At 47.2% G+C, this 16,245-nt stretch overlaps 2 protein-coding genes across 5 annotated transcripts in view; both read right to left on the bottom strand.

Moving 5' to 3' along the window:
- The window catches only part of TMEM229B (transmembrane protein 229B), a 77,716-nt gene extending 64,509 nt beyond the window's left edge, over positions 1 to 13,207 (bottom strand). The window contains exon 1 of one of the 2 annotated variants that reach the window (XM_073348433.1): positions 13,029 to 13,207. In XM_073348433.1, the coding sequence (XP_073204534.1) occupies positions 13,029 to 13,203 (175 nt within the window). In that variant the 5' untranslated portion in view covers positions 13,204 to 13,207. The remainder of the gene's footprint in view (positions 1 to 13,028) is intronic. The other variant, XM_073348435.1, reaches the window with a different exon arrangement.
- Positions 1 to 13,586, bottom strand: part of RAD51B (RAD51 paralog B) — a 716,515-nt gene extending 702,929 nt beyond the window's left edge. Inside the window, exon 1 of one of the 3 annotated variants that reach the window (XM_073348429.1) lies at positions 13,514 to 13,586. The gene's annotated coding sequence lies outside the window, so the exon portion shown is untranslated. Of the gene's footprint in view, positions 1 to 13,028; positions 13,108 to 13,513 lie in introns of those variants that run through there. The other 2 variants (XM_073348426.1, XM_073348430.1) reach the window with 2 other exon arrangements.
- Positions 13,587 to 16,245: the final 2,659 nt, after the last annotated feature.

The following is a 16,245-nucleotide window of genomic DNA, read 5'->3' as shown; positions in this document are numbered from 1 at the left end:
AAGCAAGCACCATCTAGACTCATTAGGCATTGTTAAATGCCAAGAAGGGGAAATTTTAAAGCTACAGGATGAGTTTACTCATACTGGCAAACTATTCGAGTACGACAGACAGGAGCTCATTAATATCATGATGAAAGCAGTCTTCAGGGATATGATAGCTAAAGATGTCAGTCAAATGGATACTTTAGGTCACCACATGTATGAAACCTTCAAAATTCAAAGAATTATCCAAGGCTCCATCAATCTATGGGCTCTGATCAAAAACAGACTAAAGCTGTGCTCGAATGCAAAGAAGAAAGTCAAAGTGAAGGTGTGGCAGGACTGTTACAGGGCTAACCACAGACAGGTCGTTGTTTGCTCATTTCCTGGTTGTGTCCAAATCTCAGTATGAGCTTGATCTATGTGAGACTTGAAGTATGAGTTTTCCGTGGTGCCACAATGGACATTTCAATATGACAGAACAATTTATATGTGCCGGGCAAAAAGCAAACTAATACGTATCCTGCATGGCTTCCTAAGCCAGCATCTACTGACAACATGACCAGTATCTTATGAACCAGAGGCCTTTCAGCATAGAATCATAGTTGGTATGGCTGAGGTACAAACTCTTGACAAACCAAAAACTGTTAATACCTGCTGAGATTTGGCTGAACACTTCATTATGAGGCTACAGAGAAAATATTGGCCCTATGGCGAAGTCCACCTGGTGTTTGATACATATACAGAGGAATTAATTAAAAATATTACCAGAAAGAAGAGACTCCATGATATTGCACCTGTCCAATACAAAAATCACTGACTTCATGAACATCTCCAACGTCACAGTGAAGAAGTTACTGTCTCATACTCACACAAAGGATGAGTTAACCACATACCTTACAGGAAAAATACTCCAGCATATGAAGAATTGCTCTAAGAATTTTGACACTGGATGGCATAATGAAGCTGCTGCCTTGCACTGTTTGGTAGAGTTTCTTCATAGTTCTCATGAGGAAGCTGACACTAAAGTTATCTTGTATGTCATCAATGCCATAGAAAAATCAATGCTACTAAACTCCAGATCTTTGCACAAGACACAGATGTTCTAGTGTTTCTGTGAGACACTACCCAAGATTTTTGCAAGATTCTGGTTTTGTGCCTGCTGCTGGGAAATAGAATCGTTGTCTCTCTCTCAGAAGGTGTGTTCCTATCATTCACACCATTAAAAGCCACCACACTGCCAGGTTTCTTCACCCTTTCAGGATGTGACACTACTGGAAGGCTGGCAGGGAAGAACAAATTATCTTACTGAAAGGCATTTGATTCAGCTTCCAAAGACTCTCCTCTCTCTCAGGATCCTCAGAACAGCTGAGAGTCTCTCTGATGAGGTCATAACTGCACTGGAGGCATTCATATACTGAGTTTACCATTTGAAGACCAACATTATGACACTTGCAGAGCTAGGCTTGTGGATGTTTTCCAAGAAATAGACAAATGGAGAAAAACTGCCACTGACAAGGGATGCATTCATACCTGCTATCAAGAGGCCAAATTATCAAGCAATGGAATAGCTCCGGGATGATTGAGCGGATCCAGAAACTCTCACTATCAGGCATGGATGAGTCTTGCGGGATGCACTGATCAAACCAGTTATGTGTGAAATATCACGTGCTCCCAAATCAATCCTTCAGGTAATCAAAAGCTCGTATGCAAAGACCAGGATGTTCACTGTCCTGCAAATGTTTGACCAGCAGCCTGCCTTGCACAGAGATGTGAGAGTGTGGCGCAGATGAGGATCAGTGTGACAGGTCTAGTAGTGGTGCCCTAGACAGAGAGGACACGTATAATGACTTTGATAAATAAATGGTTTCACTCCTACGTGTCAAGACTAACTATCCTTGGATTACCAAAGATCAATATCTTTTTTATATAAGCATTGCATCACTGTGTTAAAGTATAATTTTAAAAAGTTGATTTTTATACATTTTCTCAAATACATAACTACATAATTGTAGTAGGTTTGTCTGGTTTGGTACCATTGTGTTCATGCAGAAAGGGTTTTTGAATGATATCCAACTTGACCCATTTCCGACAACATCGTATTATTAAAATTTCCACCAACTGGAGGACCTGAAGCTGGGAGGTGGGGGTCTGAATCTCCCCTGCCACACTACAGAGAATGACACCATTTAAATTATGCTTCTGTAGAATTTTACGAGTCAAATGACACCTCCCTTACCGTTCTATCACTAACTTGCCCATGGAATGAGATTTTACTGCGTTATGCTCCCAGGCTAATATTGGCTTTTATAGATCTAAATCAATACCTTGGACAAGATTTATGGAGCTATGCCCATTTATGCTCTTTTAGAGTTTGTCCCCCTTGAATTTTACATCTAGGACACCTATACAGAGATTACTACAAGCACCACTGAAGTGCATCACCTCCGAAATGGAGCACTGCAGCCATCTGACAGCACAAAGCAACTTAGAATCCCTTTTTTTCCCCCACTAGCCGCGATGGAGCAGCAGAACTCAAGGACAGAAGTTTGATTTTCAGAGCTTCTTTATAATATGTACTTCTGGTAGATGCTGCCTTAATTCAAGACAAACATATCAGCCTGAGGGGGATGATCCAGCAAGAAAGGAGTTCACTGATCATTCAAGACTTGCCAGCTTACCCCATCAATGCTGATCTAATGAGCACTAATGCTCTAGCCTTGTACAACTGAAGGAAAGATAACACATGATAGTGAAGACTTAATGGACAAGAGCCTCTTTATATGCTAATCCAACTTTTATGAAGAGCTTGAAAAGAAGATTGTGGAGAAGGAGAAGGTTTAGGAGTGGGGTTGCTCTGAACTACTGTACTAGATTTGATTAGCTGCGTTTAATGGCAATATGCAAGCAGAGGATGACATAAATCCTTCCCTGCCCTCCACTAACGGGAACCAGTTCCGATTCCCCACTCAGAGTGGAATTTACAGTGTACAAGAGAAACTTCTAAAGCTGCTCAGCTTCCCTTCAGGCTAATATTACATTAAAAACAGTTATGAACATGCACACATGCAACCTCGGAAATTACCTATATCTTTTGCATTTTGTGGGATGGGGTGGTGGGAAGGAGTTAGGTGCCTTTGAGTTTATGAACAACCTTTGACTTGTAACAGACATCAATGGGTGTATCATGTCAAAGTTTGACTCAGACTCACAACTTATCAGACCACTCTGTTTTATTAGCAAAGCTGCTCTGCTAATACATTTAGAAGTGAGCCCCCCGAGTGGGGCTTGTGTCTTTTAATTTATACAGTTTTTTGGAGAACAAGTTACAGAGAAGTTAGACAAAAGAAGAAAAAGATTTTAGTCACCACCCCTCGAGATCCCTGAGACCAGTCACATATCTTCAATTACCTGCCACCCTTAACAATCTCCTTTAACAACTTCCAGTTAACTTAACTAATTGCCCTTCACACGTTCCATTCTGATGTCTGCTTCTTAGACATGCTGGCTCTATCTTAATTGCTTCTCCATTCAAAAGCTAAATGTCCCTACGTGTGCTCCCTCAGATACTTTGTAACATGTTTTGGCATGCCCTCTCATATACAATGTATCCAGCATGTCCCCTTATACAACGTTATACTTATACAATGTTATACTTCCACAATCACTTACAAAGAAGCTAACAGGAATGTGGCATGCTAACCAACCAGAAAGGGGCGCATCATTCCAAACTGGCACAGGTGCTAGTATCTGTTGCTGCAGAGCCAGAGCTTCAACTCAGTTTGCTTTCTTTCCTACTCACTATCAGACAGAATCACCGCCTAAACTTCATGTCACAAGTGTCCAGCACAGATGGTATTTGTACCTTAAAGTGCAGATATAGGCAGAAAAGTGGAGCTGTAAAAAACATCATATTTATCCCCTCTCCATGACAACAGGGGATGGATCACTTGATACATTGCCCTGTTCTGTTCATTCCCTCTGAAGCACCTGGCACCAGCCACTGTCAGAAGACAACAGACTGGGCTAGATGGACCACTGGTCTGACACAGTATGCCCATTCTTGTGTGACTTCCAAATCCAGCTCGCTCAGTTCTCAAAAGAATGTGCTTTTTCTGGCTGCCAGCACACAACCTTCATCTAGGATGTGAAAAACTATCTGGGTCTTTTTGCCTTACACATCATCATGGATAATGGAGAGACTAGAAGCTGACCAGATAACTCTGTTGCTGACTTAGAATGCAGAACAGACTCCAGTTCACTCTACTACATCTGTATTGGGCTTGCAGGGCTAACAGGAGGAAACATTTCTTGTGATGATACAAGCAGCAGACCTTACTCAAAGGTATTTATGGGAAGCAGATCTGAGAAGCAAAATGGGGCCATTTTTATATATTCACTTGTTGGCTATGACGAGCACAGGAATTGCCAGTATATTTAGCTCCCTTGGTGCTAAATCTTCCTTTGAAAATAAATGAGAAAATAGCCACTTTCACCTTCTTGTTACACATAGGTTTTTCTCTGGAAGGTGGAACTCCTACTGCTGGATGCTTAAAATTCATCCCCAGTGCACTTCAGTTTAGACCAAAACCAAAAGTACCTTTGTAAAGTCTTGCTTCACTCTCAGGCCACATAGGAGCTGACAAAGCAGAACAAACCAATCATTCTTCTAGTCAGGATCCTGTCTCCATCTGTGGCCAATGCCTTACGCAAAGAAAGATGCAAGAGCCCCAGAACATATCTAAATATACAAAACTCTCCAGTAGGGGAAGGTGGAGAAAGGAAAAAATATCTCAATCTGACTCCCACTAGTAAACAACAAGTTTACTCAGAGCAATTGACCCTGTTTCCCCAGAATAATTAACCCAAGGGGAAAAGAATATTCCTTCCCTTTAATTAGCATTACAAATTTTCTAGTCTATCTTGCTGAGGGTGGCAGGCAGTTTGGCACAGAAAGCCATGTCTGGAAGCCCCTTCACTTTATTTATTTAAATATGACTTTTATTAAATGAAATCCAGAAACACACAAAATCCTGAGGGTGACATAGCATCAACAGAAATAACCACTACCCTACTACTTGTATGGCTCTAGTGCCATGACAAACAGCTCCCTTTTCTATGCTGTTAGGATATAGATATTCAGGCCTGTCTGCAAAGGCCTGTACTTTAAGAATTTAGGTGTATTCTTATCACTTGGCTAGTTAGAGGTATAAAAGAAAGAATCAAAATCACTGTCTGCCAGTGTAAGGTCCTTCTCTTACTGCGACAGTCTGAGGCCCTGTTCTTAGGCTAAGGCCTTTGGCTAAGCGACAGAGGCAGCCATAAGCTGGGAAGCGACCGGTCACATCCTCACATTCCAAACTAGTCACATTGAAAGAAGGTGCTATTGGGCTGTTAGGAATACAATCCTGTCCTGATAGTGCCTATCACCTCCAGAGAAAGGGAAGTGCCTAGAAGATGTAAAAGGAAATTGAGGTTGATAGTTTTCTGTCTGGTAAGAACTCACTTATCAATAGACACAGCTGGGAAATTCTTATGTCTTTATAGATGTAGTTGTGAAATCCCCACTTCGGTATTGTTTTGTCATTATAGTTCCCACTTTGCTATTGTTTATTGGCATGGTCTCTGTCTGGTTCTGTGATTGTTTCTGTCTGCTGTATAGTTAATTTTGCTGGGTGTAATCTAATTATTGTGGTGGGATATAATTGGTTAGCTAATCATGTTACAATATGTTAGGATTGGTTAGTTAAATTTCAGTAGAATGATTGGTTAAGGTATAGCTAAGAATATTACTATATAAATTAGGGGCAAACAGGAAGTAAGTTGGGATTCGAAAATAAGGAAAAAGGAACTTGTATTTAAGCTTGCTGGAAGTTCACCCCAATAAACATCTAATTGTTTGCACCTTCGGACTTCGGGTATTGTTGCTCTCTGTTCATGCGAGAAGGACCAGGGAAGTGGGAGAGTGAAGGAATAAGCTCTCTAACATATGCCACTGTAGCCTTCACCTCCTCACAAATAGTAGGCTTTACCAAATCTTTACTGTTTTGTAGCCGTCTTTTCAGGACACTTTCCTTTCATTTTCCGTGAAAAATTTGCTTCTCTGCCTTCATAGTTTCAGAGAGTTTAAGGCCAGAAGGGACCATTCGATTATCTAGTCTGACTTCCTGCATATCACAGGCCATTAAATTTCACCTAGTTACCCCTGTTTTGAACCCAATAACTTGGGTTAGACTAAACCATTCCATACTCAGGAGACTAAACTTTCTTGTTCTCTGCAGGCAACTCCATCATCCTGCCTGTCACTTAGGCCCATAATCTGGTTATCATCTTTGACCTGAACCATTCTCTAGGTCCTCACATCCAGGCTATGATTAAGTCTTGCAGATTCCTTCTGCATAACATATCTAAGAGAGGGCCCTTCCTATTCATCCACACAGCTAAAATGTTCATCCAGGCGCCCATTATCTTGTGTTGGAAGTACTGCAACATTCTTCTCTCTGGTCCGTAGAGATGCAATCTCGTTCCACTTATATCCATTCAGCATGCCGCTACAAAGATCATTTTCCTGGCCCAGCGGTTCTCAAACTGTGGGTTGGGACCCCAAAGTGGGTTGTGACAGGGCAGGCATTAGACTCACTGGGGCGTAGGGCTGCAACTAGGGTTGCCAGGAGTCCGTTTTTTGACTGGAACACCTGGTCAAAAAGGGACCCTGGCGGTTCTGGTCAGCACCGCTGACTGAGCCGTTAAAAGTCTGGTCAGCGGTGCAGCAGAGGCCCGGCGCTAAGACAGCCCTAGCTCCACACAGCTCCTGGAAGTGGCTGCCAAGTACCTGCAGCCCCAGATGCTTGAGCGGGCAGGAAGGCTCTACGTGCTGCCCACGCCCCAAGTGCCGGCTGAGCAGCTCCCATTGGCCGGGAACTGTGACCAATGGGAGCTGCGGGAGTGGCACCTGCAGGCGTGGGGGTGGCACTTGCAAGTATGAGGGCAGCACTCAGAGTCCCCCTGGCCACCCATGCCACAGGAACCTGGCGGCTGCTTCCTAGGAGCTGTAGTAAGCACCACAGGGACCCCACACCCCAACCATTCTCCCACACTTCAACCCCCTACCCCGAGTCCCCTCCCAAACCTAAACTCCCTCCCGGAGCCTGCACCCCCCTAACCTCCTGCCCAGCCTGGAGCCCCATCCTGCACCACAAACCCCTCATTCCCAACCCCACCCCAGAGCCCACACCCACAGCCAGAGCCCTCACCCCTCCCACCCCGCCCCAGGCTGGAGCGCTCTCCTGCACCCTGAACCCCTCAATTCTGGCCCCACCCAGAGCCCACACCCCCCCCTCACCCTATTCCCCCTGCCCCAGCCCAGAGCCCTCTCCCGCACCCCAAACCCCTCATCCCTGGCCTCACCCCGTAATCTGCACCTCCAGCCAGAGCCCTCACCCCTCTCCCCACTCCAACCCCCTGCCCCAGCCTGGTGAAAGCGAGTGAGGATGGGGGAGAGTGCGCAACAGAGGGAGGGGGAATGGAGCAAGAAGGACGGGGCCTCAGGGAAGGGAAGGGGTAGGGCAGGGGTGTTCAGTTTTGTGCAATTAGAAAGTTGGCAACCCTAGCTGATGCCCGAGGGCTTTGACCCTAGGTAGTAGGGCTCAGGTTACAGGCCTGGGCTTCTGCTTTGGCCCCCCACCCTGGGCGGTGGGACTCAGGCAGACTCAGGCTTCCGTCCCCACTCCTGGGGTCATGTAGTAATTTTTCTTGTCAGAAGTGTGTCACAATGCAATGAAGTTTGAGAACCCCTGTCCTAGCCCATTACTTTGACCATGTTCCCTCTCATTATATCCCTCTGCTGCCTCCCCCTTCTCTATCACATCAAACGTAAGCTGCTTGTCTTCATTTTCCAGGCCCTTCATGACCTATCCCTACCCTACCTATCATCTCTCATTCAGTACTGAAAGGTCAACTCTTCCCTCTGATTAGCTCAGGAAGCCGGATTCCATCACCCATTTGTTAAATTTTCAAACAAGCACCTTTTTGCTTTCCCCCATGCTGCTGCTCATGTATGGGAGAAGCTACCTGTAAACATCTGCAAAACTAACTCATGATCCTCCTTCAAAACACTCCTTTTTCTGTGATATCTACAAATAATTTGACAACAGTTCGACTGCTGGTGATCATGCTGACCAATATTGTTTCACTGTTTCCTTGTACTACCCCATCTGTCTGTATCCCACTGTTGTCTCTTGTCTTATACATAGATTGTAAGGTCTTTGGAGCAGGGGGTATTTTTCTGCTCTGTATTTGTACAGCACCTAGCCTAACAGGGTCCTGTCTCCGACTGGGTGCCATGATAATACATTTAATAATACTAATAATGTGCACCACAGGCAGAAAACAGGAGACCAAGATGCCATCGATGCCCAAGGTTCCTGCAATGGCAGGGAAATGATTAGGTGAGATATGACCCGAAGATCCAGCAGGCAATCCATGCTCCATGCTGCAGACGAAGACAAACCCGCACCTTACCAATGTCTCTGCCAATCTGGGCTGGGGGGAGAATTACTTCCTGCCCTCAAATCTGGTGATCAGTTTGAACCTGAGCAGATGAGCAAAACACACCCGCCAGGCATCAAGACGGAGGATTCGCTGTACCACTTCAGAGCACGGGTCCACCCTGTATCCAGTTGTGGCCAATTGCTGATGCTTCAGAAGAAGATGGGGAAAACCCCTCAGAATACATCTAGACAATTGTGCATTAGAGAAAAGAAACATTCCTTCCTGACCCCAGCAGGCAAATGGCTGAAGCCCTTGAAGCATGAGATTGTCATTGTCTTACTGCAGAGTTGCAAATATTATGAGCATGTTGAGGGAAATGGAGAACTTCCCATTGTCTCCATGGCCCATAAAAGAAGGGAATGGACACAATGGTTCATAAAGTCACAGATTCCAAGGCCAGAATGAACTACCACAACCATCCAGCCTGCCCCCCTGCATACATAGACTGTAGAATTTCTCCCAGAAACTGGATTAAAGTATATCTTTTAAAAAAAGATATCCTATGTCTTCTTAATGATGAGCCCCCCCCCACCCCTGGTAAGCTGTTCTAATATTTAATTTCCCTCATTGCTAGGAAACTGTGTCTTATTTCAAGGCTGAATTTGTCTAACTTCAGTTTCCAACCACTGGATATTTTTATGCCTTTGTCAGCAAGGTTGAAAAGCCCTCTGTAATCAGCAGGAATCCTAGAAATCCGTTTGCCATGGAAAAACGCAGATTTTGCATTTTTACATAAAATCTTTAGTTTTTACATTTTGTGAAAAAATAAAAACAATAAGAACCCTGTTTATCTGCACCTCCATTATCCAGCTCTCCCTACAAACCAGGGCTGACACCCTGAGCCTTGCCACCCGGGGATGAAACTCTCCAGATTATTTGAATTTTTGATTATCCAGTCTGGCCCCAATCCCAATTACATTGGACAAATGGGGCTCCGCTGTATACCAGTTGAATACAACGTTTTATTGATACCTGTATGTATTGTGGCTAGGGAAACTAAAATTCAGTGTCTCATTTTAATCATGGAAAACTGCAAATTTTTATTTTTTTTAAATCAGAGAATTTTGGTATTTTTTCAATCACAGAAAACTAGGATCCCTGGTGATCAGCTCTCTCATTCCGCATGTAAGCATTTATACACAGTGATCAAGTCACCTCTCAACCTTCTCTTCAATAAGATGAATAAGTTGAGCTCCTTAAGCCTCACATTGTAGGCTTGTTTTCCAGCCCCTGGATCATTTGTATGACCCTCCATGAGTTTTTTTACACTAATCTGCAGTACTGTGAGAATGCCAAGATTTGACCCTTACGGGCAGAACTGCTGCTATGACAAGTCATTATTAATCAAATAGATCAACCATTTATTCTGGATTTATTTGTTTTTTGTTTGATTAGGGTGTTTTGCTTGTTTGTTATAACTGGGCCGTAGTTGTGTCAGTTCTGGAGTTTATATTATATGTAGTACTGTGACATGGGCAAGCCACTGGAGGGGTGTCTGCAGTGCAACTGGGAGATGTGACTGCAGCATGTGTAGATATACCTTAGCTAGCTTTGACCTAAGCTAGGTCAAAGCTAGCACAAGGAACTAGCGCATAGTCAGCAGCCACGCAAGTAGAAATGTAGGCTCCTGGACTGGCAGAGCTAGCCCATGAAGCTGCCCAGATTGCTGTGGCTTCATTGCCATTGTTACTTGAGCTAGCTCGGGCACATCTATAGGTGCTACAATGACAATGCCTGATTGCAGCGTAGCTATAAGAGGCAAGACTCCTAGAGGCTATTCTTTGCTCTGCCACTGATTCACCGTGTGACCTTGAGCAAGTCACTCACTTTCTGTCTGCCTGAGTTTTCACCCATGTGTAGAACAGATACAATAATACTGACCTCCCTTTTGGTCATGCTGTGACAACCTCAATAAAGGAGAAAGTAAATATTTTTTCCAGTGCCTGTATACCACTTTTCCTGGGTAGGGGGAGATAAGCTAATAAAATGCACATAGAGTACAAAGTATCAGGAGGATCTCAAAGCATTTTGTGTCTGTACAGCATGTAACACAACAGGGTCCTGACACATGACTAGAGCTCCTAGGCCCGACAATAACAACAAAAAATAATAAGTGAGCCTTGCTCTCCCTGTTATCCTTTGTTGAGAGGCAGTGTTAACTAATGGTTAAACCAAGGCATGGGAGTCAATTCCTGGGTTGTAGGCCCAGATCTACTACTGACAGTGCCTCAGTTTCCCCTTTTACAAAATGGTAATAGTGTCTCTCAAATGGAAGGGTCCTCTGCATAAGCAGTGCAGAATAGGCCATCAACATGTACAACACAACTCAGGGAGGAGATTCCCTACCATACCCCATCCACTTTGAAGTGTAATACATTTTTCCCAGCAGCAATGAATTGTGTCATTGTTGGGAACATGTTCACTACTGTCATCTATGTGTGGAATATGTTGGACCAGCTCATTATGACCGCACTTCAGGGAAGTACTTAAGCTGAGGTGAAAATCCCATTGATGTAAATAGGACATAAGTATGTCCTTAACATTTGGTACATAGTGAATGGCTTGCCTGACTTGTAGCCTGCAGTGGCTGCTGCCAGTAGAGGTCTCATTGTAACAATTGCTGTTTTTCTGCTCACTCAATTTTTTGAAAAATTTTCCTTTGGGATTTATTATCTATCATAGAATCATCTATTGCTATCAAGTCCCCGATCAATGCAGTATAAGTATTAATGTATTTGCATACATGAAAATGAAAGGATGTTGCACTCTGAGTGCTTTATTTCTTTTACAGACACTGGATAAATATAATTCAGGTAATCAAATTCACCATCCTGCCTATAAATATTTTCAGCTCCTGGAGGGACCATCTTTTCCAGCGGGCAAGAGGGAAATAAGAGGATCCTCCTGTTATTAAGCAATGCAACAAACTGAAAGGAATACTGAAGCTGGGAAAGCTTCCTTGCCTCTGGTGGGAAGGAGAGCAGGTCCAGCTTCTGAACCTTGGCTCCTATCAGGTCCAGCGCAAGAGGATGCCAAAACCAGACAAGGAAGCCCTGGTGTGACACACGAGCTTGGACAGGGGCTTGGGAACCTCTTAATATCCCAGCCATCACAAATGTCTAAGGGTAGCTTAAAAAATCCCGGTACCAAGGACTAGGGATGGGCAGAAGCCAGATTTTCAGTTTAGTGGGAACCTCAAGAATTTCAATGTCGTCCCCCCCCATTCCGAAAAAGGAAAAAAAACTAAACAGGAAAGAAGTTTTCTGCAAACACAAAATTCTGAAAATTTCTTCATTTCAATAAAATCAAAACATTTGATTCCCAATCCAACCTTTTGAAAAACTAGTTTCATGTCAAAACAATGAATGGCATTGGGCAGAGAAAAATTGAGCCATGCTGTTCAGAAAAATCAGGGTACATGGACACTATTCAAACACCATTTCATTTGTTTCCCAAAACAAAAATTTCCCCAAATCAACAGAAAATGCTGTGTGTCAAAGGTGACCCGTTGCTTTGCCGAAGGGACCAGGTTAATGTACATTGTTCAGCCAGCTCTACCAGGAAGCCCCCAGTACACCGCAGGAGGGTCCCTGCCCCTCATCTCAATCAGCTCTGGCTGAATGTGAAACACACAAAGAAACTTTGCCTACCCTCCACCTGCCACAGTGCATGCCAGCCCCGGCTCTTCACAGCCACAGGGGACAAAGGAAGGAGGGGAAGACCGGCACAGCGTGGAAGGCGCAGAGAAAGAGCAGAAGCAGGGGGGCTGGGACAATTTGTATACTGTGGGTGCTGAGAGCCATTGAATCAAATGTAAACCCTGTATGTATGTGTGTATATATATATATATATATATATGATAGAAACCACTTCAAGCCAAGAGGTGCAGCACCCTCCCCAGCACCCCGGACGCTGCAGGTGCCAGGGGTCTTTCCTGCCTGTGCCCTGCCGTCTGATCAGCCAGGGCGGGCAAGCGCCGGAGCCTGCCGGGGCAGGCGAGGCGAGGCGCCTTCCCTTCGCTGGGAGCCGGGTCTCAGCGCCTGCCAGGTGCCCCACGCGGATGCCGATTCCCGGGAGAGGGCGACAGACCCTGACCCGGGATCGTCCGTGTGGCTCCAGCGCCCCGCTCGCGGCCGGCCCCGGCTCCGGCTCCCTCTCGCAACCCCCCGCAACTCCGCTCCAGCTGCGCTGGCTCCCAGCCCCCGGCGCTGCCCTCCCGCTGGGTTTGCCTTCCGCTGCCCCGGGCAACCCCCTCCCCCGCCGCCTCTGCCCCGGAGCCCGCTTTGTTCCGGGTGCGAGGTGCCCCCTCACCCCCCTTCCAACTCCTCTCCCGCGGCAGGAAGCGGAGCCGGAGCCCGCGCAGCGAGAAACCGAAAGCAACAGAGGCCGGGCTCCAGAGCCCTCCCTCCGGCTCCCACGCCGGCCCGGCATCCCCCCGCCCAGCCCAGCATCCGCCAGCTCCGTTGCGGGAGGCCTGGACTGGCTCCCACTGCCCCTACCCTGGCGGAGATGGGGAGAGAGCGCTCCAGGGCAGCTGCTGCGGCCACGCTCTGCCTCGCTCCTGCCTCTCCCGCCTCCTCCGCTCAGCCGCGCATTGTCTTCCTCGCCTCCATGGATGGCTCGAGGCGGCGGCGGCTGGAGATTAAATGTTCCAGTGACACTAACCCGTAGCATGGATGCGGTTGCAAACTGCACATGCTCCCTCCTTACAGCCGGCCTTCTCCCGCACCAGCCCTTAACTCCTTCGCTGCTGTCCTGAGCCAGCTGCGGTACAGGGAGGTGATGGTGGAGGGGACTTTAGCAGGGAAAATCATCTGGCTGCAGGCCTCAGCTCACCTGCTCCCACCCCCTGGCCTTCTGCCTGCACCTACAGCAGCTCCTATAGAGCAGGATCGGCTTTCCAGCGCACTCTCTCTGGCTTGCTAAGGGTTAATTCAGGTCACCGTTCCCCTCTGCGCAGTTCTTCCAATTTTTAATAATTTACCTGGTAAATTTACACGCAAGGACTTTGCATCATCTGTAGCTGCTAAACACAGAAGCAACTCAGGTACCAGCTCCTGAGAATTTAAGATTTGCTAGGCGCCATCAGACTGCTGGTCCACCAAGGCAGGTAACTGACTTCCTGGTGATGCTTCAGAATCCTGGTGTTACATGCTGTAGTTGCCATGAGGGGTTGCAGGAAAAATAGACACCTCCCTCCCATCAGTATTCCAGCTATGACATACCTCCTTGCTTGCCAAGGCCAAAATATGGGACAAAGGCCCAAAACAAAGGACACAAAAATAGGAGCTAGAAGAGAGCACTTGGGTCACCTAATCTTTGCAGGCCTCAATCATTCCTGCCTCAGTCTGGTTTATTATCTACTCAGGTTCTTTAGCTGGAATAGATCCTAGGCTCTTGACCTTCTACTGGATGATCTCTAGTACAGTGTCTGCCACCTACCTCAATTTCCCCCTCATGAGAGCGCCTTTAAGAACTCCTGTCTCAGTTTCCAGTCACCTTCTCAATCCAAAATCCTTTAATTCACTCTTTACCAGGCAGGGGCAAGGAGTTGTATGGGCCCGTGGTGCCCAGGCTCCCGGAATATTCAGGGCTGGGGCCCCTGCTCCACCAGTGTTTGGAGCTGGGTCTCTCCCCCAGCCCTGCCTGGAGCAGCCCCCGGCCCCCACCGGCCCCACCCCACCCCCGCGCACCTCACCCAGGCCCCAGAGCATCCCTGCCTGAAAGAAAGCGGCACAGCTCTCCCTCGCCTGCCTGCACTGGCGGCTGCTGCTGCCGCCGCCGCCTACAGCTACAGCCCAGCACAAGAGCCCTGCTGGTGGCAGGCTGAGGCAGCCGGCTGCACCTCAGGAGGAGGTAGAGGCGCACACATGCTTAGCAGCCCTCCCCTCCCTGTGCATGCATCAGGAGGAGACACCGAGGGGGCTTCTGGTGGGAGACATCTGGAGTGGACCTCACTCACCTGAGCAGCTGCTGGGGCTTTGGTGAGTGTTTGACCCTGTGATCTGCCCCCACCCCCCTGCCCAACGCTGGGCAAGGAGCAGCCCCATCCCCCACCCCCAGTGAGGCTATGGTGAGAGGCAGCAGGGGAAGAAGGAAGCCACGTGTGATGGCAGTCCCTTCCCTGTAAGCGCTGCACACACACCCTCCCCCACAGAGCCTGCACCCCCACCCCTTTCCCACACACCCCCTCTGGCTCCCAAACGCCATCCCAGAGCCTGTAACCCTCACCCCCACCCCCTGCCCCAGCCTGGAGCCTGCACCCAAACTCCACCCCAGAACCTGCACCCCAGACTCCATCCCAGAGCCCAACCTCTCAACCATCCTACACCCCAATCCTCTGCCCCAGCCCAGGACCTGCATCTCAGACCTCCTTCCCCCACCCAAACTCCCTCACAGAGCCTTAGTTGGGGGGGGGGGGGCCCTCTGGGCATCACCAAAGTTTCTACAAACCTGCCGCTCCTGGAGGCCAACAGAGTTTAATCAAAAACAGAACTCAAAAATCCGAAAACAAACACAAAGTGTTTCACCAGTTCCAGCTGCTCGCAGCATCCTGTTTCCTGGGCTTCCTTCACTTACTTCAGGGCTTCCTACTTCTAGTAGGCTCTACTACTTCCCTCAACCAACTACCCTATCCTCCTCACCTTCCTACTGCCATTTATACTTTAATTTTCTGATTCCTCTCAGGTTGGCTCATCTTGTAATCACAGCTGGTTTAGCCCCAGGCTCTCCAGCCCAGGGGCAAACCAACCTGTTACAATCTCAAGGTCCTTTGCAAACACTCATTCACACCTCTGTAAAGTGGTCAATATTTTCCGCTCAGTTTTCTAACTAAAAACCTGCTCTCAGACGTGGTAACCAATGCTTGTCAAAGGCCTGGGTCAGCTGTTGTGAATGGACACTAGGCATTGCACAGTCATTTCAATACTTTTCCTTAATGTAGATACAAGACAGATTCCACATATGATTTCTGATTAATAATAATTTATGTATAAAACACCTAAGAAACATAAGAAAAAAAAAGGTCAAAGAATATAATCCCAAGCAGTGTTCCCTCTAATTGTTTACGTCCATGTGCGGAATGAATTTTGTTACGTGCACCAATATGGAGGTCATATGTGACACATCACCTTCATATTGGTGCACATAACAAAATTCATGTGGTGGGGGTGGGGCTGAGTTTAGAGTGTGGGAGGGGGCTTAGGGCTGGGGCAGAGGGTTGGCATGTGGGAGGGGGCACGGGCTCTGGGGTGGGGCTGGGGATAAGGGGTTTGAGGTGCGGGCTTCGGTGGGGAGAGAGGACTCCCCCCAGCTTTCTCTCACCTCGGCAGCTCAGGGCCAGGGGAGAGGCACCTCCTGGCAGCTCCTCTCCCCCAGCCATGGCAAGTCCGGGACAGGTCCATGCTGGGGCCGGCAAGGAGGGGAGCCTCTCCCTGCTGCAGCCCTGAGCCACTGTATGGGGCTTAATAGGCAGCCACGCAGCTTGGAGGGAACTTAGATCCCAATCTCATTTGTTGTCACTGACACCCCTGTAGTGTATGAGATCAGACACCCTGTAGTGTATGAGATCAGACACACATAGCAAGAAATATATATTTGAAGGCTTCACTGCTACATGCTGAAACAATCTCTTTACCATTTTTCCATTTCCACCAGAAAGTCCTCTTCAGATTATTCCCTGACTAAGCTTGCCGATGGAGAATAATGAAAATAAAT

Source organism: Lepidochelys kempii, chromosome 6 (assembly GCF_965140265.1).
Source record: "Lepidochelys kempii isolate rLepKem1 chromosome 6, rLepKem1.hap2, whole genome shotgun sequence".
Taxonomy (NCBI): Eukaryota; Metazoa; Chordata; order Testudines; family Cheloniidae; genus Lepidochelys; species Lepidochelys kempii.
This window is presented reverse-complemented; position numbering and strand designations above follow the sequence as displayed.